Source organism: Anolis carolinensis, chromosome 5, assembly GCF_035594765.1.
Source record: "Anolis carolinensis isolate JA03-04 chromosome 5, rAnoCar3.1.pri, whole genome shotgun sequence".
NCBI classification, from domain to species: Eukaryota; Metazoa; Chordata; class Lepidosauria; order Squamata; family Dactyloidae; genus Anolis; species Anolis carolinensis.
The window spans coordinates 159,032,613-159,057,095 of NC_085845.1; the positions used below are offsets into that span (position 1 = coordinate 159,032,613).

Sequence of the window (24,483 nt, forward strand, 5' to 3'; positions counted from 1 at the left end):
TTGTTCTCCTTTTCTAGAAATAGAAAGCTGAGTGTTCAATGAGATGGAATCCCCCTCCTGGCCTTCAGAAAGAAGACAAAAACATGGCTGTGGGACCAAGCTTTTGGCCAGTAAAATAATGCAGTGCAAGAAATTAATAAGGAATATGTGCAACTGACATTTGGAACTGCCCCGGTCTATGATTTTGGATCACATGATTTCAATGTTTATATCATATTTTAATTATCTTCTTAATGTCTAAATGTTTAATAGTCTTACTGATTTTAATGCATAGTTATATGTTTACTGTTTTAGATATATGATCTGGTTTTTCACATATGTATGGCATTGAATCAGCAACTTCCACCCCACCATCTAGCTCAGCCTATCAACAAAACAAGTCCACTTTCTGGACATCACCATACAGCTACACAATAGCCATCTCAGCAGCACACTATATCACAAACCAACTGACCAGTACACATGCTTATGTGCTTTTAGTTTTCACCCTGAATGCACTACCAAATCCATCATTTACAGCCAAGCCCTAAATATATTTAAATAGTAGATTTTATGATAACATGAGTCTTCCTGAAAACTGTCCATGGAAATGTATGCTGTTCAGGTCCAGACTATTTGACTGATAGCATTTCCTTTTATGAACCTGCTTGGGCCCTGAGTTTTTCAGGAGAGGTCCTTCTCTTGGTTCCACTTCCATCTCAAGCTTGGTTGGTGGGAATGAGAGAACGGACCATCTTAGTGCCTGACCCACAGCTCTGGAACTCCCTGCCCAAGGCAACCAAAATGCCCCCCTCTCTGCTGTCCTTCCAATGAACAGGCTAAAACCTTTTTATTCAGACAGGCATTTAAAGATGAAGGTTTTTAAGATCAAGTCAGGGGGTGCATGGTTTTTAAGTCTGAATATGTTTTAATGGATTTAAACAGATTTTGTAATACTGTTTATATTTAATTCTGTTTTATTGTTTGTATATTTGTATATTTTGAATTGTATACGAATGCTTTTATTTTAATCTGCTTTGAGTCTCCTTCAGGAGAAATAAAGCGGGGTACAAATAAATAATAATATTAGTTACTAAAGTACCTCAGGAAACTTTGTTGTAGTTGAAACAAACTAAATGGCTACTTCTTTTGGAAAGTGCAAAACTAGTTCGCTTGGAAAAAAACACACAAATAATATGGAATTAAACTTTGTATTCTAGCAGGTGTTATCATTTAGAGAAAATGAGGAATATTGTAGTTTTTCCCATTGTAGTACTTTCTCTTACCATTTATGCACTAGTATATTGCTACAGGACAAAATTGCAATGATACAGTGTCCAATAAACCATCTGTGTCTGCATTTTCTTTTTCTTAAGGGTCGTAAAAATGAAGCAGAAAAGTATTTCTTAAAGGCAATTCAACTAGATCCCACAAAGGGAAACTGCTACATGCATTATGGTAAGTTTTCATTGGATCTTGTTTCTTCACATATTTCTGCTTACTGGTTTATCTGAGTGATAAGGATTTTAAAATTGCTATTGACAGGATGTTGTTTAAAGAATAAGAATAAATGTGTCTGTTAATTTTTTCCAGGGTATAATTCACACTGTGACAGCTTGAACCTAAAGTCTAGCTGACTGCACTATGTGAAGAGAATTCTAGTGATACATGCAATTCATGCTGTGCAAACAGAGCCTCAGTAGGTGGAAACTTGGGCATCAGAACAACAAAAAAGAGTTCTTACTTTTTCTTTTTATAGTTGCATGACATTCAAGTAAAACTTACTACAGAACTGCTAGCTCTCCCAAAAGAGAATGGAGAAAAATCAATAGTTCTGAAAGGTTCATTGGCATCTTTGTTTTTCCAGGGCTAGTGATTGTGGTTCTGGGCAGGCAAATCAATATTCATCTGCAATACAGAGTCAAGATAGTTGAGTTTTCTTTAACATCACATATATAGATGTATCCTATAATGTACAATTCACTTTGGCCCTAAGAGAGCTAACCCCTGAATGAATGCACGTCTCAGCAGAAGAAAAGCTGTTCTCCCCTGCTGCAGACAAGAGAACTGTGGCAGTTGTTAAATAGGGAGAATTGCTTTTTCAGTGGGGCAGTACAGATTTGAAATAAAACTCTCCACTGAGGGATCCTCTTCATACTGTTTCAGAAAGCAGATGAAAAATTCCCTCCTTCACCTAGGCTTTTTTACTTGATAAATCTCTTAGTGGCTAACCTTTAGGAAAATGTTCAGCTTGTGTGTTTGTATTATGCTGATATTCCATGTTTAATTTTGTGTATTTCGAATAGCAATGTGTGGATTGCAATAAGGGCCCATTTTATGACCAAAGGAGCATTATTTTAACATTCTTGTGCTCATTCCATCTTGGCTCCTAAACAAAATGCATCCATATCCAGAGAAGTAGGAGTGATAAGGTAGCTTCAAACCATGGCAATAAGAGTTTTGCTTGGATGAGAAGAGACAATCAAGAATGTGTGGTTTGATTGACATGATAAGCCACAGAGGTGGAGGACATATGTGTGTTCACCTAGAGATAACTTCTTTAATGTTGAAATTACTCCCTAGAATAGTTTGGAGGGGAAGCAAGGAGTTGGAACTACTTTATACGAAGCATTCAACTTAGTATTATTTACACAGAGTAGAAGTGACTCTACTGGGTTGAAGCAGAAATTTTGTCTCAGCTCTACCCTAAAAGGCGAACAATTGAAGCGGGGGTATTTCACTGAGTGGTGTTTTACAAGCAACATTTGCAGAGGCAGGTAATGCCAGGAGAAACTAGCTTATCATAATGAGAATAAACTTCCCTACCCCCTCTCACGCTCCCCTTCAACAGAATTGCAAGGAAGTAGAAATGTATGTCTTGTTTTTCATTAACTGTAGCTTGTGATATTGTCAGAACATGATAAACTATGGTTAACTGAAATGAAAAGAAGCAACTGAAACCAATAGGTTATGGCCTTGCCTGTCCTGTCTCAATAAAACATAATTAGCATTCAGGTTACATAGTGTCTAGGCTAGACCAGAAACCCAGAGGAAGGAGCCTTTAACATGAATGCTCACAGGTAGTTCTGTGTTTGATAGAGAGGGTTAAAAACAGGTAAATGAGGAATACATCTACTTAAAAACTGGTTTACATCACAAAAGAGAAATCATAGCATGGCAAGGACCCTCAAGAGCAGATTTCAGGGGATTCTGAGTGGATGATTTACCTCTGAAGGAGAACTCTGATTTCATCTGCACTACATATGCCACCATTATACCACTTTATATATTGCAACATAATTTTAAGGAATCCTGACATTTGTAGTTTGGTGGGCACTGTACATATAAATCTCTCATAGAGAGCTCTATCATATTTCCCTGAACTGCAATCTCTGTAAGTACACTGAGTACCTCTTTACATTGCTGGAATAAAATCCACAGTACTTCTCTTGATACTTTCTAAATCCAAACTACAAACCTCAGTTTTCCTTGGAATTGAGTCATAACCATTAAAATAGTGTGGAACAGATATAACCTGGTTGGACAAATATATCCACAGATAACTGAAGTCTGGCAGGATGTGGACATTCAGAGGCTTCATTTTGATGAAATGTCTTTTATAGTCCCAAAGGGCACATCATTATTTCTGTGGTCTTGTGTACAGTGTAGTGCAAGGAAAGCAGAGGCTAAGGAAGAAATATCCTTAGAAGAGATGGCTATATCCTCTGGCGAAAATGTAATAGAACGTGAAAAGTTTCCTCTTAAGTGGAGTGACCAGTGACTCGTGGTTGTTGTTGGCCAGGTTTCTGTTGTAACTTGCACTGGTGTAACTCCTTTTCTGCCAACAATTGTACTTCCTTGATCCTGGAAGAAGGTCAAAACACCTTGGCGTAAGTGGCTCCACTGGGTTTGGAAACAGTGTTAGATTTCAGAAAAGCATGACTAAGACTTGTTCTTCATTCAAAGTGGTTTCAAAATGGGGACAGTGGATTGAGGTTCCTGTTGCACATTTGCTTGTGCCATTACACAAGCAACTGCATTAGTGCATTTTAATGCTATGGAAGTGAAGAGCATTATTTTGACATCTGAATCTTTATTGAAGAGCTGCTGAAGTTCTGAACTTGGAAATATGATGTACACTAAACGAATCATTAAAAAAGAATACTGCTTGGGTGTGTAGGAGAGGAAAGAAATTGGGAGCTTGAAAGACCTGGGAGAGGCTAGGTATATTCCATCACACCTCAGCCTCAGCTAAGGCATATATTCTTTAAGGTATATCTTTAAGAGATGTCCTCTATGCATTTTAAAGAAGTCAAATGTTTTGTTAACAAATTCCTAAGCATTGTTTCATCTTTCCTTTTCCTTCACAACCTAGCCAAGCAGTATGAATTGTTTGTCTCTAGATCAATTACCATTAGCAAAGACATATCTTAGGTTGACACTCCAGACATTTCCTCTCAATTTCTCATGAATTTGCTTTAGCAAGTTGTCTTTTGTACACTTCATAAACCGTTTATAGCTGTGATAAACCACTGGGAATTCAACCCATATTACTAACGTATATCTCAAATAATGATCTTTTGGCACATCAAGAAGTGATATACCGGTATCGATACTCCTAAAAAATACTAGAGCCCATCAAAGTGCCAAAAGGTATAAATAGCCATTTATGACTTAGAACTCACGAGTTCTGTATGCATTAAACATTTTATTTCTATGGTCTTGTCAGAATGTCTTTTCATATTTATATAGTTCTCCCTAGCCGTTTTTATACTGTACTTCCTTTCTATCATATCAGCTTTGTACAGTTATTGCAATAACCTGTAAAGATAGTGTTTGCAAATGATAGGAATTTTGATAACTAGATGAAACCAGTGAAATGTCAAAGGAAAGGATTCTTAGTGCTTTTCAGTCTTCAATGCCATAGAAAAAGCCAAAAGAAATCCTTGATTGTTCATTCACTGCATCATGTAACATTTTGCCGTACCATGAGATTTTCAAATTCATTTTATACTGAGCCATTCCAATCCAATAAGCCTTTATTGACATATATAACAAGACAGTGTAAAATGCAGTGTACATTATACAATAGAAAACTTTGCATTTGTCATACATTCAGTTTGAAAACTTCATTCAGAAACCTTGCCACTCTGAGGCAACAATTAAAATCTTGAGAGTTTAAAAGCATGATTACTTTGTCTGGCTCTGTTTGATGTTTCATAAAATCTAAAACTTGCTGTAAACTTGATCTTAATTCCTGGTAGAGTAGGCAGTGCAGAAGAATATGTGAGATGGTAGGCCGTTGAGTCTTCCTCTATGGAGCGGGGATGGGGATGGCATAATATTGAATCTAGCCAGAATGTAGGCTCTTCTGTATGTGGGGTTAGTGAGCACTTGTCAGACCCCTGGCTGCTGGGCACCAATAACCTTACACGGAGGCCAGTCTCTATCTAATATCTTTATTAAAGAAATATATAAAAGCAATAAAAACAAGTGAAGAATATAGTTCAGAAACAGACCTTTCAAAAGAGGTCAAATATAGTCCAAAAATGTATTGTCCAATAAATGATATTAGAGTTCAAAGTTTTAATCCACTTGACCGAAACACACACTCTTGCCAAGCAATAGTGTGGGGAAATGTCAGTCTTAGAAGTCCAATGAAGCTTGACAACAAGGCTGGAAATAAACTTGATTCTTGACTAGGTCCGTGACTAGAAACAAGGCAAAACGTGAAGCGTGGAACAGGGTCCGTGGTTAAACTGCAAGGCAAGGCTCGAAAACTTGATCCGGGAAGCAAGGAACTGGGGTTACGAAGTCTACACACGATCTCTCTCCTGAAGCTGATCAATTGACAACGCAAAGAATCTCTCGCGCCAAACCCCTATATTGGGTCTCGTTTTCCCGCCAACATCTCTTTCCCTAGAGAACGAGAAGCGAAACCCACTCTGTCCAGATGCATTACTCCTTAGAATTTCCCAAGGGAAGCAGACCTAATCAGCCAGTTGTTTGGCAGCGATTCTTAAGCTTCTCCGATTAGCTTCTCTAACTCCTCTGTCTCTAGAATAAGATTCCTTCCTGGGAAACGGAGGGGAGTACTGCCCAAGGCCTGGTTTACTGAATTCTTGAGGGCAAACATCAACATCCGGCAGGTGAAGGGACTCCGGCTCTTGTTGAACCGGCAAAAACCCCATGTTTTCCTCTTCATCTGCCACGATAGTACCAGGAACAGGACTACAAGGCCCATGAGGCATCACAGCACTGCAATATAATAAGCTGGGTTTCCCTGCATGAATGGAATTTCCATGTTTGTTGGCGAACAAGATTTATTAGCCAAGCTCTGCAGTTGTTAATGGTCCATTGCTAGAACCTCATCACTTCTCGGCCTTTTGGCTAAGATCAAGTGTAGTATGCTGAGCCATTATGAATTCATTTGATTAGAGATTTTACCCATTTCTAGAAATGTCTGCATTTTTGGGGGGAAACTGTTTGGGGAAAGATCTAGTTATAAATGGTCGAGTCCTAGGTATATCTTTTCAGAGGTAAGACCTATTGACTTCAGTTACATTAATATAAATCTGTATAATATTACAGTTATGTTGCGAACATTAGTACTTGATGGAGTGTTGCGTGGTTTCAGGGCTGTATGGCCGTGTTTGAGCAGCATTTCCTCCTGACATTTCATCTGCATCATAATCTGGCTTATGAAAAAACAAAAAAATTCGGACCATTGGCTGCAATGGGAGGGCTTCTGAGGCTCACCCCCCTCCTTTTGGGCTAGAGGGGTGAAAATCACCACACATAGAGGGCATTTCAACCCCTTTTAGCCCACCAGCTTTTAAAATGTTTGGCTCTTCCCCAGAATACTATTGTTATTAATAATATTATTATTATTAACACCCATTGGCACACATCATGGGGAAGCACTGTCAGACTCAGCTTAGGGTCCCAGAGTAACTATCATTATTAATATTACTATTAATATTAAGACCCATTGGTACACATCAAATGTAATAGGGAAGCACTTCTCTCCCAGACTCAGCTTACGGTCCTAGAGTAACTATTATTATTAATATTAATATCTATTGGTACACATCAGATATAATGGGGAAGCACTCCTCTCCCAGACTCAGCTTAGGGTCCCAGAGTAACTATCGTTATTAATATTAACATTATTATTGACACCCATTGGTACATATCAGCTGTAATGGGAAAACAGGCCTCTGTCAGTACCTGCTTATTGTTACAGTGCCAAAACGAAAGAAAAATGAAAGCAAAACGAAAGCAAGCACAATGACTGTGCGGCATTCATTTTCGTGCCACCTCTCATTTCCTACGAAAATGTCATCATTCGTTTTGTGTAGATGAACGATCAAAACAAAACGATAGCATGAAGGCAACAAAGGAAAATTTTTCGCACACCTCTCTACTCTCTATGATTTTGGATAGTCTACTGATTTGGATGCATATAATCTACAACATTTTTTTCAACTGCAATTCCCATCAAACCAAATCAGTAGCCATTCAATTTTAATTTATATACAGAAGTCTGAGACTTTGTGTTTAAACCATGTGTTCATCCTGACACAAGAGATCCATGAGTTTTCTTGTTTTCCCCTCTTGATTACTCATATCACACTACTGTACCTGTGCACTCACTAGAAATGCCCCTTGTATGTATGATACATGAAGAGTTTTAACATCTTAAAGAAATCTTAAGTATATGTTCAGGGAAATCTCAACACTTACATTAATGAAGAAATGATTCTTCTGTACTCAGCTAGCAAAATGCAAAATACAGAAGATAATACAATCCATACAGGAATAGAAACATTAATTAAAATAGTGAATGCATTAAATATCCAGCAGTTAATATGAGAACATGAAAAAACTATCTCCAGTTGAGCAGATTTTTGCCTTTTGTTTTGTTTTTGGTAACATGGAATAATGAGAATGGCTCAGACTAGAATACTATGGCTTATAGTGCAGAAAACAAATCTGTAGTTACAGCTCAGTAGTAGGCAAGTGTCTAGGGCAAAGGTGAGAAATGAGAAATGAGACCATATGTATACAACTTGGATAAAATATATGCAGTTTTTATTATAACAAGCAGGAAACAACAAACATGTTCTGCAAAATAATACTCTTTTTATTAATAAACACCAAGACTTGAAGTTAATTTCCCCAGAATAATACATTTCCCTAATAATTGTAAATTACTTAATGATTATCTGCTATAATAAAATTGATTATTCACATTAGATTACTGTAATTATGCACTCATTTGATGTACTTTACAACTGATTATGGAGTTTTCTGTGTAGTTGAACCTGCTGAGTTTTTGTTGGTTAATGTTTTTAATTTTTGCTTTTAGTTCAGACTGGTTAACGTAGCATGAAGTTAATAACTCACATCACATATCAGTGTAGTATTGTAAGTAAAACTGGATTGGAGAGATCCTGGAGTGCTGAAAGTATTTTTGGCTCCACTTTTTGTTCCTTTTTTCTTGTTTGATTGCTTTAAAGGACTGTATAGCACTTCAGATTAATAATAATTATTAGGAATAATCATTGGCTATCCTTGGAGGGGACTTGTCAGGAAATATTAGTGTTTTGTTCTGTTGCTCTAAGACTTTTTTTGTTTTACAATGGATTAAAATTAAGGATTAGCCTTTCACTTCTAGAAGTCTATTTGCTCCAGGAGAGGTGTGCATGAACAGAAATCCCCACCTTAATGCAGAGTCCCTGGAGTTCTGGAACAAATGGAGTGGATGAAGAGAATTGTGTATGAATGTATGCAAAAATTACCTTCTTTCTCTCCCCCCTCCATCTGTGAAAGCTTCCACTGGATCAAAGAACACAGTCTGATGCAACTTTGATTATTTGAAACAATAGTTTTTCTATATCATTTATTCTAGGATTACTGTAAGTTCTATCAACTGTTTTTAAAAGTCTGTAGTCTGATCAGAGTGCAGATGTGATATTGTACCCCAAATTTAAGGAATAAGGAATATATGCCCTTTCTTAACTGGATACTAAAACAATAATGTGTGTGAGTCTCCATTGGTCAGATAAAGTGGGATATAAATAAATATAATTATAATAATAATATTTTTACCTTCATTGTTAGGTTTGTTCAATTTTGGTTCTGAGTAAGTAGCAGTGATACTAGGAAAAGATCAATAAGATTATTTCTTTTATTGCTCCCTAATACTGGAACGGTATAATGCTATAATTACTAGAGTGATAGATTATGACTCACGGTTCAAATCCATACTCAGCTAAGGAATTCTGGGTAACCTTGAGAAAATCTTCGCTGTTCAGTATTTGATCAATCCTTTTGAGAGTTATCCACCAGTTCTCCCAATCAATGTCGCAGATTCTCTTAAGCCTTTTGACAATCTGTTCGAGGATTTTGTAAAAGAGGGGCCTTCTGCTATTTTGCCGTCTCGATGCTAGCTTTCCCCAGACTTTGACAAGCTTTCTGATCCAGAATGCCTAGCACGGCTCCCCGAATCCAGCAGCCTTGCTGAAGAAGGCATTCCCACAAGGTGGGGCTTCATGACATGAGCAAACACAAAGCTTTCTTCAAGTGGACCAAAAAATAAAGAATCTTGTCCTCGGTCACTGGCCAGTTTGTTCCTGTATCCTGCTTCGGTACTGTTCCATTATCTGTGCGGAGACCACAAGGAAGTGATAGAGAGCAAATAATAGTCCATTTTATGGGGGGAAAGGGGTTGAAGGAGTTAAGCCATTTCTCCCTGTTTCCCTATTATTCCCCCATACATGTTGCCATTGTCAAAACAACCGTCATTTATTATATGGGAAGCAAAGAGAATTACCATTGAAAATGGAAGAAATGTTTTTTCTCCTTAAACTCCCCCCCCCCCCCCCACACACACACAAAATGAACTATCTTTCTCTGTTTAGATCCCCTTCTGGAGTATGCCCAGATAATGGAACAGTATCCTAGCTTCCAACCTAAATTTGATGAGCCTGCTCAATGACCTTCACAAGTCCCTGCCAGACATCTTGCCTCCCAAAATCCCATAGATTTGCAGGGAGCATGGCTGGGAGCTCGTCTGCCTCTGGTGCTAGGGACCAAAACCTGTCCTCCTGGAAATGAGACAATGCATCTGCAATCTCATTGTTCAGATCTGGGACATACTATGCAAGATGTTAGCTGCCAAACATGTTAAAACAAAATACTTAAGTAGTCTCATAATTGTACTCAATTTGGAAGAATGCTTGTTGATAACCTTGACTACTGCCTGATTATCGCACGAAAAATGAACCTTTGTCCCTAAACAAATCCGACCAAATATGAACTGCCACAAAAATGGGAAAGAACTTGGGGAAGGGGAAAGCATGCAGCATATTACCTTTTTCCCAGCTCTCTAGCCACTGCATGACAAACCAGAGAGAAGGTGTCTTTCCTCTCGTCCTCCCACCCCAGCCAATCATAGTGAAGCAAGTTGCCCACTGCTGATTGGCTGGTCCCCTGAATGGCATGCAGGGCATGTGAGGGATGCAAGGATCCCTGGGAAGAGGAAGCCCTGTAAGATGGCGGGTGGAGAGAGCGCCCACCACTGCAACCCTGGACTATGCCTACGGATCATGTGATTTACCTTGTTTAGACTTAAATGCTTTTAATCGTTTTTAATTGTATTCTAGTATTTTAATCTATTTTAAATGGTTATTTATTGTACTCTGTTTTTAAAGGCATTGAATTGTTGCCTATGCTGTGAAGCCACCTTGAGGCTTTGGGGGTTGAGAAAGGCGCGGTAAACGTGCTGTAAATAAATAAATAATAATAAATAAGCTTCCCTGCGCAGTAAGGCAGGTGATATGTTTGCCTTAGTGTCACCATAAGTTGGAAATTACAGCCATCCATCTCTTTATTTATTTGTTTATTACAACATTTCTACCCTGCCCTTCTCACCCCCAAAGGGGGACTCAGGACGGCTTACAAATATAAAACACATCTATAAAACAATTCCATTCTAGTTATGTAGCTCCTTAACTTCCTTTTCTTGCAGGGTAGTATAGTAATTTATAATAAGTTATGAAGTAAATCATGAGTATAAGACTGGACAAAAGTTCCTTAGCTTTTCTTACCATTGGTGTAGTTCAGATTCACCCCAAGATGTAGTGATATCTTAGCGGACATACATGAGGGTGTCCAATATTCCAGCTGGAAGCCAACTGGACTTGTACTCCAAATTATGTGTAAATGACAACATCTTTCCTTGCACCTGACAACAGCAGACTAACTTACTGGGTACAGCCCACATGCCAAACACAACTATATCCTCAAATTTCTACCTATTTATTTACTGCATTTTAACCCCACTCTATCTCACTCCGGAGGGGACTCAGAGAGGCTTCCAATTTGGCAATAATTTAATGTCACATTGAACATAAAAGCATACAAATACCTAATGTTCCCTTCCTAACTTGATTCAATCAGATATTTGAACCAAATTTGTTGCCTTACAGCTTAGGCTATTCTAAAGGAATTGAATTGGTTTGACTACACATTTCATTGGATCATGGGCTGAATGCTTGAATGCAGATGATTTCTTCCTATCAGTAGAGATAGTGATTCATCTGAAGCACTCAATAACTTCTAAGTACTTCTAGAGCATTTGAGAGATGTAACAAATTTCCAGGATATTGCTTTGCTGTTTTGTACCTTGGTGGAATGACACAGACCAAGGACATCTTCATCCACTTGAGATTCTGAATAATTGTATGCATATCCACTTGAGTTCTTTACAAAAAAAGAGAGATACAAATGTAAATATATATTTGCCTAATTATTCTGAAGTAGTTTCCTGGAGGTAACTCTCTGGAGCACAGCAAAATATGTATTTTTTAAAAAATATATCCTTGATTTGGTTCTCCTGTCTTAAGGCCTTATTTTTTCTGTGCCCATGGCACTTACTTATATTCATTTTTTAATATTTCAGGCCAATTTCTCTTAGAAGAATCACGCCTTATAGAAGCTGCAGAGATGGCAGAGAAGGCAGCTGAGCTGGACAATACAGAATTTGATGTCGTGTTCAATGCTGCCCACATGCTCAGGTTAGTCCTTTGGTTTCCTTTTTTCTGAATCTTTGCAGTTCAGATTTCATTGAGCTTGAAAAATACAGCCCCCCACCCATGTAGAAATCTGCATTTTCTCTGTGCACAAAATGCTGGGTTTTTTTTTAAATAAACGTGTTTACCATATAGAATATAGCAAATAACATTATTCACATAAAACAGTCTTCTGCACATAAAACAGCACTTTCTGCATAGCAACTGCTGTTTTCTATACAAAAACATCACATGCATTTTAACAATGTCTTAATTAACAAATAGTCTTCAAAAGCTGCATAGTTTTTAATCATTTTCACACAATGGGAAGAAAATGTGAAATTTATTCTTGCCCCTGTGAATCAAATTTGTGAAGATCCCAAGCTCCAGTGAAAAATCTCCCCAGATGTTTCCACATCACAAACCTCCCTAATATAATAATTCCCTCATCAGAGAGAAATGTAACAGATATGTGCCAGTTGCTTGTTGAAAGAGGCCTTGGTTTCTTAGGGCATCCCAAAACATAAAATGTTGAACCTATGTATGAAATCCATGACACTAGCATTTCAGCTGTTAGTGGTGATATGAAGATATTTGAACAAAACTGTGGAGAAAGAGAGAAGAATGTGACTTGTCTCACCCTACTGTCCTGCTAACAGAAATCTGGCAGGCCTGTAGATAAGCCATATATTTCAACCTTAGAGTCAAAAATAAAACTTGAATATGGATCATTTACAACATGTTGTAAATCTAATTTTCTATTGGTCAACATGGCCTACTTCTTAATAATTATATGCAATGCATCAATTCACCCATTATTGTTAATAGTAAAAATATGTTTTAAAACCCCCTTTGCAACTGCAGAATTTTAAATCCCCCTTGTGAATGCAACTAACTTTTTCCATTCTCCTCCAACAGACAAGCCAGTCTCAATGAAGCAGCCGAGAAGTATTATAAAAGGGCAGCTGAATTGAGACCTGATGTAAGTACTGACATGGGAGGAAATACACAACACCACAGTATAAGAATTTGTAATATTTTGAATATAATTAATATTTGGGTGTCAGCTCACCACAGCCGCTCCTGAATGAACACACGAGACTCTCTGTGATATCACCAGAAACTTTACTGCAGGAAACATAAACATCCGAAAAGCCAAGAATGGGAGACTCCGGCCAACCATCCTTTATATACCCTCCCCCTCATTTGAAAAGTCTCTTCCCGCTCAGTAAAACCCCGCGCAAATTCCCCGCCAAGTCCAGCAGCCGTTTCTTCTCCGAGTCCTGAGACGCAGGTGTCTTATCAATGTCAGTGACCCTGAAACTCAGAGCCACATTCAGGCTCTAGTAGCAGGGTTCTGACATGGCGTCCTCCTCCCCTTCGTCCTGGAAGGAAAAGATTAAACACAACTATTGTTCTCCGCTGTCCAGAGTTCCTTTATACTTTTTTAACAGGCTGCAATGGAATACCGGGTGTACCTTCCCTAGGTCCTTGGGTAGCTTCAGCTCATAGGTCACTTCGTTTATTCTTTTCGCTACCCTGAACGGCCCTATATAGCGTGGAGCCAATTTCTTAGATGGGAATCCCAATTTCAGGTTTTTTGTGCTCAGCCAAACCAGATCTCCTTCGCCCAATTTGTCCCCCTCTCGGCGCCTACGATCTGCAAAGAGCTTGTACTTCTTTTGTGTTTCCCTCAATGCCTCCACCACGGTCTGCCACCCTTGTTTAATTTTGGCCGGCCATTCCTTGTCGGTCTGGCCCTCTCCTTCCTTCCACTCGGGTAGCCTGGGGAAAGGTGCCACCTCCTGTCCGTATACTATTTCGAATGGGGCACGACCTGTGGCCGAATGTACGGCCCCGTTAAAAGCCATCTCAGCAAACGGAAGAAGGTCCGCCCAATCGTCCTGTCTATAATTGGTGTACATCCTCAAGAATTGGCACAGTGTCTGTTGGGTACGTTCGACCCCCCCGTTGGTCGCGGGATGAAAAGCCGAGCTCAGATTCCTTTCCGCTCCTAACAGCTGTAAGAATTTTCCCCAAAATTTTGCAGTGAATTGGACTCCTCGGTCGCTAATTATTTTGTCGGGGCACCCATGTAGGCGATATACATGCTTCACATACAAATCAGCGAGCTTTTCAGCCGAGGGGAGTTTTGGCAGGGCCACAAAGTGTGCCTGTTTTGAGAATAGGTCCAATATTGTCCAAATGTATCTGTGGCCTCTGCTGGGGGGTAGTTCGCCTACAAAATCCATTGCCACGCATTCCCATGGCCTCATGGGCTCCACCACCTTCTGCAATAGCCCCTGGGGCTTCCCAGGTGGTGTCTTGCCCTCTGCACATAATTCACACTGTGTGACTTACCCCCTGGCGTCTTTCCTCATTCCGGGCCACCAGCATTGTTTGGCCAACCGTTTAATAGTCCTGGTGGGGCCTAGATGACCTGCACCCTTGTTATCGTGGCATTTCCTTAACATTTCTTGTCTTAAACATTCAGGAATATACAATTTCTTATTAACAAACACCAAATCCCCACACAGTTCTCCCTGTACTTTGTTCGTTTGTAACCATTTGTCCATTCCATATGCTCGCTTCAACTCTTCCTCCCATATTTCTCCTCCCCCCGTGGAAATGGCAGTGCGTTTGTTTTCTTTGGCTGCTTGTGCTCGAGTCAGTACTGCCAGGCCCCATTGCTTATCTAGGAAAAGGCTCCCCTCAGATTCCTGAATTCCTCCCCCGTGCTGAGGCATCCGAGAGAGAGCGTCAGCGAGTATGTTGTGTTTCCCCTGGAAGAACTTGAGTCTGAAATCAAAACGGCTGAAATATTGGGCCCATCTAATCTGCTTCGCTGATAGTTTACGAGGGGATCTCAGATACTGTAAATTTCTATGATCAGTCCACACCTCAAACGGTGTTCCACTTCCTTCCAGGAAGTGTCTCCAGCACTCTAGTGCTTTCAGAATCGCTAAGGCTTCTCTCTCCCAAATCGGCCAGTTTTTTTCTGTATCGCTAAATTTTTTCGACAAATAGCCACATGGCTTCAGGTTCCCCCCCTCGTCTTTCTGCAGCAGAACTGCCCCATATGCCCGGTCTGACGCATCGCAATGTAGTACAAAGGCCTTAGACATATCAGGGTGCTGTAGGACAGGCTCCTCGGTAAAACGCTTTTTTAGGGCTTCGAAAGCTTCCTGGCATTCTATTGTCCAGGTCAGTTTGGCCCCTGGGGCCTTCACTTTGGCTGTTTCTCCCCTGCCTTTAGTCTTTAACAAATCCGTTAATGGCAAAGTGAGGCGCGCAAAGTCCTTGATAAATGTTCTATAGAAGTTTGCGAACCCCAGGAAGGATTGCAGCTGCTTCCGTGTTCTGGGGGCTTCCCACCCCCTTACGTCTTCCACCTTCGCAGGGTCCATCGCCACTCCCTGGGAGGAAATCCTATACCCCAGAAAGTCTATCTGGTCTTTATTGAACTCGCACTTGGCAAGCTTCGCATACAGCTTCGCTTCCCTCAACTTTTGTAGGACTTCCCTGACTAGTTCTACGTGTTGCTCCTTGGTCCGAGACATTATCAATATGTCATCTAAAAAAATAAAGACTCCCTTGTACAATAATGGATGCAACACTTCGTTGATTAATTGCATGAACGCGGCCCCTCCCCCGCATAAACCGAATGGGAGCACACAATAATTGAATAATCCGAAGGCGCAGGAGAAGGCCGTCTTCCACCTGTCCTCTGGTTTGATCTGCAATTTATGGTAAGCCTCAATTAAATCCAATTTAGTGAATATCTGTCCCTCCGATAACTGGGCGATCAAGTCCTTCACTAAGGGTAGAGGGTATTTATTTACAGTACTGATTGCATTCAGGCCCCTGTAGTCAATGCAGAGCCTCAGCGTTTGGTCCTTTTTCCTCCTAAACAACACAGGGGCCCCTAAAGGGGAGTTCGAAGGTTCTATGAAACCTCTCGCTAGGTTTTTATCAATGTACTTTCTCAGTTCCTCCTTTTCCCTAGCCGACATCGGGTATATCTTTGCCTTGGGAAGCTCTGCTCCTGGGACTAGCTCTATTTTTACTTCAACTCTCCGCTTCGGTGGGAAATTGTCTGCTTCCTTCTCGTCAAACACGTCCACAAAATCCCGATACTCTGGGGGTAATTTATCTGCCAGTTCTGCTATTCTGATAGAGTCTTCCTCCCCCCTTTTCCCCGGCTCCCTCTCAACTTCCTGGCTCCCTTCTTCCAAACTCATCCCGAAAATCATGCTCTTATCCTCCCAGTTGATTTGCGGGTTGGCCTGCCCCAGCCACGGCATGCCTAGTATAACATTATAGCTGGCTATTTGTGATATCACAAATGACACCTTTCCTTCCCAACTCCCTATCTTACACTTTACATCTTCGGCACTGTATCTAGCTAACGATCCTGATGCTGTGGATCCGTCCAACTGCGAAAATGCTATTGGGGATTCTAGGTTCGTCCTTTCGCATCCTAATCCCTCGGCTAATTCAGGGGAAATGATGTTCCTAGAACATCCACAATCCACAAACGCTTTGCAGGTTGCTTGTTTTCTGCCATTTTCAAGCTGAATGGGGACCACTATCATAGCTTTGTCCTGACTTACCAACCCCCCCGAATGGTGCCTCATCGGTGTTTCTTCCTCGGCGCGTTTTCCTGCCACGGCTCTTGGTTTGGGCTGGCCTCCGCTTTCCCCTTTTCTCTGCCAGCACTCGGCAGCTCTGTGGCCCAACCGGCCGCACACAAAGCAGCCACTCCTGCTGGCGCTCACGTTCCCTGTCGGCTCCGCTCTCCTCCCGGCTGGGGCTGATCCCTCCTTCCGGCTCCCCTCTTTCATCTGCGGCCGTTGCTGTAGCGCTCCTCGGTGCCTCCTCGCCTGGGCCAGCGATGTCTCGACGCGCCCCGCCAGCTGAATCCATCCGCGCAGTGTGTCAGGCTCATCACGATGCACCGCCCAGGAGAGGATCTCCCGCCTGAGCCCCTCTTTGAAGAGTTCCATCTTTGTCACTGCAGACCATTCCGGCACCTTTTCGGCGAGGCATTGGAACTCCTCCGCATACTCAGATACCGACCTCTGCCCCTGGGAGACGGTCTTCAACTTCTCCCTCGCCCGGATCTGCTCCAATGGATCTCGGAAACGGGTCTCCAGGGCCCCCATAAAGCGTCGGACTGACCCCAGACATGGGCCGCGCCGCGCGTGCAGCTGAACGTACCAGCTAGCCGCTCCCCTCTTCAACACTGCGCCAATGGCCCGGATCCGGCTGGATTCCGTTCTAAAAGTGTGAGCATTGTCCTCCATATAGCCCCTCACCGTGGTAAGGAAAAAATCCAGTTCAGAGGACTCTCCCCCAAACTCGATCCTTAGTTCCTCTCGTCTCGGTAGGGGTCCCTGTGGTGGCAATCCCCAATCCTCCGCCCGTCGCAAGCCCCCTTGCGGACCAGTGGGCCCCGCTGCTGTTTCTCTTGGCCCTGTGCCACGCCCGGCATTCGCCAGGGGCACTAGGGTCTCAGCTGGGAGCGTAGCCGGGATTCTCGGAGGCTTTTCCCCTTCGTCGTCACTCTCCTCCACCCGCGTCAGGCTTGGTTGGGTCTTGGGCCGGGCACCGGGCTCCTTTCGCATTTCCCTTCCCTTCGGTGCTGGGAGGTCTGCAAAGCCCTGGCTGCTTCCCACGCTCACGTCCCACATTGAGCCAGCCCGAAGTTCCCTTCCTCTCTCTGGCTCCGCCAAAAACGCCAGGCGCTCCATCGCCCTCGACATTACTGCCAGGGTGGTCTCCATCGCCGACATCCTCTCCTCCAGAAACACCATCCTTTGTGGGCCTGGGGAAGGTGAACCTTCCTCTCCTCCGGTGCTGTCTCCCCGCACCACTCCACGCCTCTGGGTTACCCCATTTGGCTGGGCATAAGCGGTGGATGACGCCAGGGCCGCCAGCTGGTGGAACTCAGCGTCCGGCTCGGGAGTGGCCCTTCCCGACCTTCCTCCTCCTGCGCCCAAGAGTTCTTCATCCTCCACTTGCATGTTACACCTCACCGCTACAGCGGGATGGTGTCTATATTCTTGGCTTAGTGTCAGCTCACCACAGCCGCTCCTGAATGAACACACGAGACTCTCTGTGATATCACCAGAAACTTTACTGCAGGAAACATAAACATCCGAAAAGCCAAGAATGGGAGACTCCGGCCAACCATCCTTTATATACCCTCCCCCTCATTTGAAAAGTCTCTTCCCGCTCAGTAAAACCCCGCGCAAATTCCCCGCCAAGTCCAGCAGCCGTTTCTTCTCCGAGTCCTGAGACGCAGGTGTCTTATCAATGTCAGTGACCCTGAAACTCAGAGCCACATTCAGGCTCTAGTAGCAGGGTTCTGACATTTGGGACTGTGAACATGTCTTGTAAAATTATGTGTGTTGCAAATGCATAATGTATACATCATTAACATTATAATAGAACTTAAAGATTAATCATTCACCAAATGAATTCCTGTAAACTGAAATCTTGATTATGACTTTCCCTTCCCATTTGTAGGAAGGAAAACTCTGGGACAGAATGTATCATCATAGTTTTCTAAAGTTTCTAAATGCAGGGGGTATTTCTAAAACTTCCCAAGTCTTCATCTGATTCTGTCCTTTGTGTGTTTGGTAATGTCATTTTGACAGCATAAGTGCTGGTACTCACAGTACAAACTAGAAATATAGGAATGCTTTGCCCTTTAATATTAGTCCATAAGAATGTTTAGATTGTGGGTTGCTGTGTGTTTTTCGGGCTGTATGGCCATGTTCCAGAAGTATTCTCTCTGGATGTTTCGCCCACATCTATGGCAGGCATCCTCAGAGGTTGTGAGGTATATACCTCATATACCTCACAACCTCTGAGGATGCCTGCCATAGATGTGGGCCAAACATCCGGAGAGAATACTTCTGGAATTTGGCCATACAGCCCGGAAAACACACAACAACCCTGTGATTCCGGCCATGAAAGCCTTCAACAACACGGTTTAGATTGTATTTGTTGCTGCAAAAGGTGAAAGTTTATAAAAAGGACAAGAAAAAAGTCTGAAATAGACAAATTATAGCTAAAATACACTCAGTCTATAGTGCTATACATTCCATGTTCCACCAAAAGCCTTGACAATCTTTTGATTGGCTTTCCTTTCCAATTCATGTACTACAGTACAACCAAAATTGTCATACCTGATATTGGAGACTGAATATGATATACAGGCAGTCCCCAAGTTACAAACATCTAACTTACAAATGACCCATAGTTAAGAATGGGGATGAGAGAACAGGAAGTTAGAGAAATCTACCCTTTGGAAGGGAAATCCACTCCTGGAAGAGTTATTATAGGGAGAAGTTGTCTCCACTGAAGCTTTATTACCAATCCTTGATTCCACAGCAAGCCAAATTTTTCAAAATCCAGTTATCACAGGGACAAAAAGTGTGGTGAAATCTTCTGAACAGGGGGGCACAGACAGCAAAAGAAACTCCACAGGGTTGTTAACAGTTCCCTATGCTATTAAAAGTGAAGTTACACTTTAAATGCACTTAGCACTTTACCCCCAAATACATGTGCTACAAGGGTAGTAATAATTAAAAAACATAATTGGATTAGTCACAACGTTGGATATAGGTTTCTACCGAATTTATGTGGATACTAAATTCAAATATGCTTCTGAATAATATTTTTTTAAAATCCACAGTCTGATATCTATAGCCAGTTTCTTCTACTTGACATTTTCTTTTTACCCTGTCAACAGAGCCCTCTTGAAATACATTAATGCTGAAATCAAGTTTGCCAAATGTATTTAATCTGCCTTCTGCTGAAGCTTTTCAGAGCAAAAGGTAGCAATCTTGTTCATTTGGATCAGTTGCAAGCCATGTGAATCTTTTGGCATTGATGCTGTTATTAATTCTGCAAAGTATTAAGTCTGTCTAATTAAAACAAATGTGACCTCAAAGGAAAACATATTGAGGCAGTTCAGCTACCACACTTAATAGAGTTCCTGAAAGTGTTTATGTTTGAGATAGTATCTTATTATTGAGGTGTTATGTATTTGTATTCATGCTTGATTTTATTGTTCTTATGTATTTGAATATCTTGTTTTTAACTGTTTTACTCTGTTTTACTGTTTCTGGGCTTCGCCCTGTGTTAGTTGCCCCGAGTCCCTATGGGGAGATGGAGGCGGGATAGAAAAAGAAAGTTGTTGTTGTTGTTGTTGTTGTTTGGTTTCCAGGCTGTATGGTGGTGTTCTAGCAGTATTTTGTGTTGTGTGGTTTCTAGGCTGTATAGCCATATCTTATTAGTCTTAGTGTGTTCAGGAACCAATATGTTAAATACTTTTAAAGTGTTAGTTATATTTTATAAAAATAAAATCAACTCCCTTCCAATTGCATTTTACCAAAACACAAGTTACACTTTCAATTCAATCCTTCCTGTGTTGACAAAAACAGTATTTCAGTAAAAGTTCAACATCTAGCATCTATATTTTAATATCTAAATGTAAAGAAAGAAAGAAAGAAAAACTTCATTCATCTTAAGAGAAGGTTGCTGAAGTCACCCACACAGCTGCTCTTAAAAGGCAGGAGTACTTTGAAGTCTGGCCTCTCATGTATCAAATAAAAGTTTGCCGACTCACGGGCTTTTTAGCCAACCACCCTAGTGCATTCCTGACAAAGGTGCCATGACCTACATGCCACCGTCCTGGTCTCATATCAGTCCTGCTTGATGAAGCTTTACGGCTTGTATCTTTAGCACCTTGTCAGATGCAGCTGTTTCTATTCAGCTGCTTTGAAACCCTTTGATTAAATATCCCAACACAATAACAAAACCCTATACACATGGATGCCCAAAATTCAGGGAGGGGAAGGAGTGGCTGGTTGTACCCTTAGGCAGAATAAATTTAGCCTTGGGTGCACAATATTTGTGGGAGAGAGAAACAGATTGCCATTTTGGGGAGTTCTATATATGGAAAGAGACAATATGTATATGGTAACAAACCTTTTTCCAGAGTTCTAATCGGTAAAGCAATCAAAGGCAAATTCTGTGCCATATATGGAATTGCTCATCAATGAAAACTGACTTTTGTCCCAGCTTTCTGGAAAATATTAGCAGTCAACTATGCTGCTTTAATAACCTTATAATCAGAAGCATTCTGGAGCCTCCTAATAATGAACATCATCTGCTGTGATGGCAGAACTCAGTAGTAAAGCACAAACTTTGTATGAAGAAGGTCTAAGTTCAGTTGTCATGTTGAGCCCTATGGAAACCTGAAAAAGACCCCTGTCTGAAACCTTGGAGAGTCAGTGTAGAGGACACTGGGTGAGATGGACCAAGGATCTTCCTGAATATGCGGCAGTTTTCCTTACATTGTCTTGATAAATCATGGCAGGCCATTTCATTACCAGTATAAATCTATGAAAACTTATAGGTTTTTTTAAATAACTTGATACATGCTATCACCCATCATATGAGAACTTCATGACAATCAATATTCAGCATGAACTCTAATGTACCAAACTAACTGTACCAAATTTTGATCATATACTAACTACAAGAGACGTATGCACTTTTTATGACCTTTTCTACTCTGAGAGACTAAAGCATCGGTGTGTGTGTGTGTGTGTGTATGTTTAACTGTGAAGGGGGAAAAGATGGCTACAGGGGACATGATAGAAATTTATAAAATTATGCATGGTGTGGAAAAGGCAGAGTAGAAAGCATTTTGAACTGGCTTTTACAATAAATCCTTTGTCACTTCTTGAAATTGATTGGCAGGAGATTCAGGGCAAGCAAAATAAAGTGCTTATATCCACAAAATGCATTATTAATGGGGATGGATGGATCAGACTGTTTTCAGGCAGTGCCAGTTTTCATGTCATCTTTCTTATATTACTGCCATCTTGCTTCCATACCATTCCACATTTTTTCATAGAAAACTATATATTTTATCTGGTAAGGGCACATTTTATTCGTAGATTCTCTTTAAGATAGATACAAATACATTTTAACCTAAAATGTGAATTTTCTCAGCACTTTGTTTAAATTTTCTCAGCACTTTGTGGATGGTAACACTGGGAGGAGAGTGGAATCAGAGGAGAATTGTGTTTTATTACACTACAATTTTGGAGAGATGTGAATCAAGTCAGTTCACTCCTTTACATGAACCTAACAAAATGCTCAGGCTTCTCTAATTATTAATGTAAGAAATATGTTGCCACAAACCCTCTGAGGGCCACAGGGTTAGACAGTTTTCAAAAGCAATTAGACAAATTCATGTAGGATACATTACAATGGTCATATGGAATTTTAACAGGTAATATGCCACTGAATACAAGTTGTTGGTAGAACGGCAAAAGAAAATTATCACTTTCCATAATCACTTGTGTATTTATTTGAGGCAGCTGGGTTAGCTAATTCAGGTCTAATTTTGAAAAGTTGTCCATTCTTTTTCATGAACAAACAGTAGAATGTTTCTTAGAGCACTTGAAAGTGGTAGTGACATAAATTTTAAAGAATAGTCATTGAGCTAGTATAAATGAGGGCTGCAATCATTCTGAAATTATACCTATACTTGTTATTTCCATTTTCTGAGTCATAGTCCTATACAACATCACAATGGGTACAGAACTGCCCGCATTTTTTTCTTCAGAGCTATTCTCTATGCCTTATGCATGAATCCCTTAATGCCAATCAAAAGTAAAGTGCAGTGAAATACAGAATTCACAGCAGTATATTAGCATTTCAGAAATTAAACCATCTGTCTGAACTCAATTAAAAAGGACTCCAGCAAGATTTTTACCCCTTGCAGAGTATTTTAACCCTTATTTGGAAAACAGCCCCATTAATGTATCAGTAAACTAGAATGGATGATAAAAGTCTGCTTGTTTAATAGTGTGTTTTGAACATAATGTTATAAACTCATTCCTTCGGACATATGGCATACTTCTCCACCACTTCAGTTTCAGAAATCTTTCTGGATGTAGTATTAGTACTTTAAGAGATGTTCATATAAATTATTCTGCTCACCATAAGATCTGATACGTGTGTCAGCTCACATTATGTAAACTGGCACATATGCGTAGCTTAGCCATTATTCAGGCCAGTACAAAGATTCCCATGATATGCATCTTCTTGAGAAATGCCTAATTTAGGTGGTTACATATGAAGCCTTTGACTTTACTACCATAAGGTCTGCCCTTTGACCATATTGTAAGTTGCACTGAGGAGGAAAGCAACTACAGTATAGTGTGCTGCTTAAACATATGATCTTCTACAGCATGTTTAGTCAAAAGTGATCCCCACTGAGTTCAGGATGAGTTCAGACTGAGAAACTTCATTCTTTGAACTTTTAACTTTCCTTCAAATTAATATTTCATGTTTAACTGGGGGACAGCTAAGCTATGGATCAAGAAGTCCCAGATTCACTATTATGTTCTATCAGCTTTAGCTGAAGTATAAAATCTTTATAATCTTGACTTTGCCTTATAGCAGAGGGGCAAACCTTTTTAAGCCTCAAGAGGCATATTTTAAATTATCTGGCAGCCAGGGTATACACAGACACATGTGCATGCACACAGCCCCCCCCCATCACTGTATATTCAGACATATTCACTTTGGTTTATAGAGATGGGGAGGTAAGCACTCATGCCAGTACATATATAAGTCTCCTCCAAAAACCAGAAGCCACAGTTAGCAGTATATTCTATTTGTAGTAGAATTGCTTAAGGCAGTCAGAAAATTCTCAGTGTCTTGCTAGAGTCATCAGCAAACTGTCCTTTCCACCAACTGCCTCATTTGTAGGTATTTCTGGTAAATATTGTCCTGAAAATAACAGTCAACAATCCTGGGTCATATCCTTGTAATTCCAAGTGTTGTATCACCTGTACATATTTTAGGAAGACAGTCACTTTTAGAAGCACAGTAACTGCATTACTAAATTTACACTTCACTTGCCGGTTCTGAATTCTTATTTCTGTGACTGAATGCAGACATACAGGTTGCTGTTTTCAGTATGTGGAGAAAGCAACAACATACCCCTGTATACATTTTCTGGTCTGCAATCATGACCAGAAAACTTGAGCAACTAGTGACGACACGGTTTAACGCAGAAGTAAGTAAGTAAGTAAAAGTTTATTTGTATACCACTCTCTCTCCCGAAAGGGACTCAGGGTGGTTTCCAATATAAAATCAGCATAAAACATTGTACAATAAAACACTAAAAACACTATAAAACGCTATAAGAATTAAAAACAAAAATCAAACATAACAATTGACTAAAACAATCACATAAACAGAGGGAATATAATCACTCAAATAACATATGAATCTGAAAAGAAAAAAGACCACTGGGATGGAGGAGAGGATGGCCTGGAGGGACCACTAGAACTAAAATACAAGGTTATATTCTAAAATGCTTTGGGGC

At 40.7% G+C, this 24,483-nt stretch overlaps 1 protein-coding gene and 1 pseudogene across 1 annotated transcript in view; both read left to right on the forward strand.

The window, feature by feature from the left end:
* tmtc2 (transmembrane O-mannosyltransferase targeting cadherins 2) overlaps window positions 1–24,483 on the forward strand; it is a 229,045-nt gene that overhangs the window by 189,345 nt on the left and 15,217 nt on the right. Inside the window, exons 9-11 of the mRNA XM_062982690.1 lie at window positions 1,356–1,437; window positions 11,948–12,062; window positions 12,975–13,038. Coding sequence (XP_062838760.1) covers window positions 1,356–1,437; window positions 11,948–12,062; window positions 12,975–13,038 — 261 coding nt within the window. The remainder of the gene's footprint in view (window positions 1–1,355; window positions 1,438–11,947; window positions 12,063–12,974; window positions 13,039–24,483) is intronic.
* LOC134299801 (U2 spliceosomal RNA) lies at window positions 6,350–6,501 on the forward strand (annotated as a pseudogene).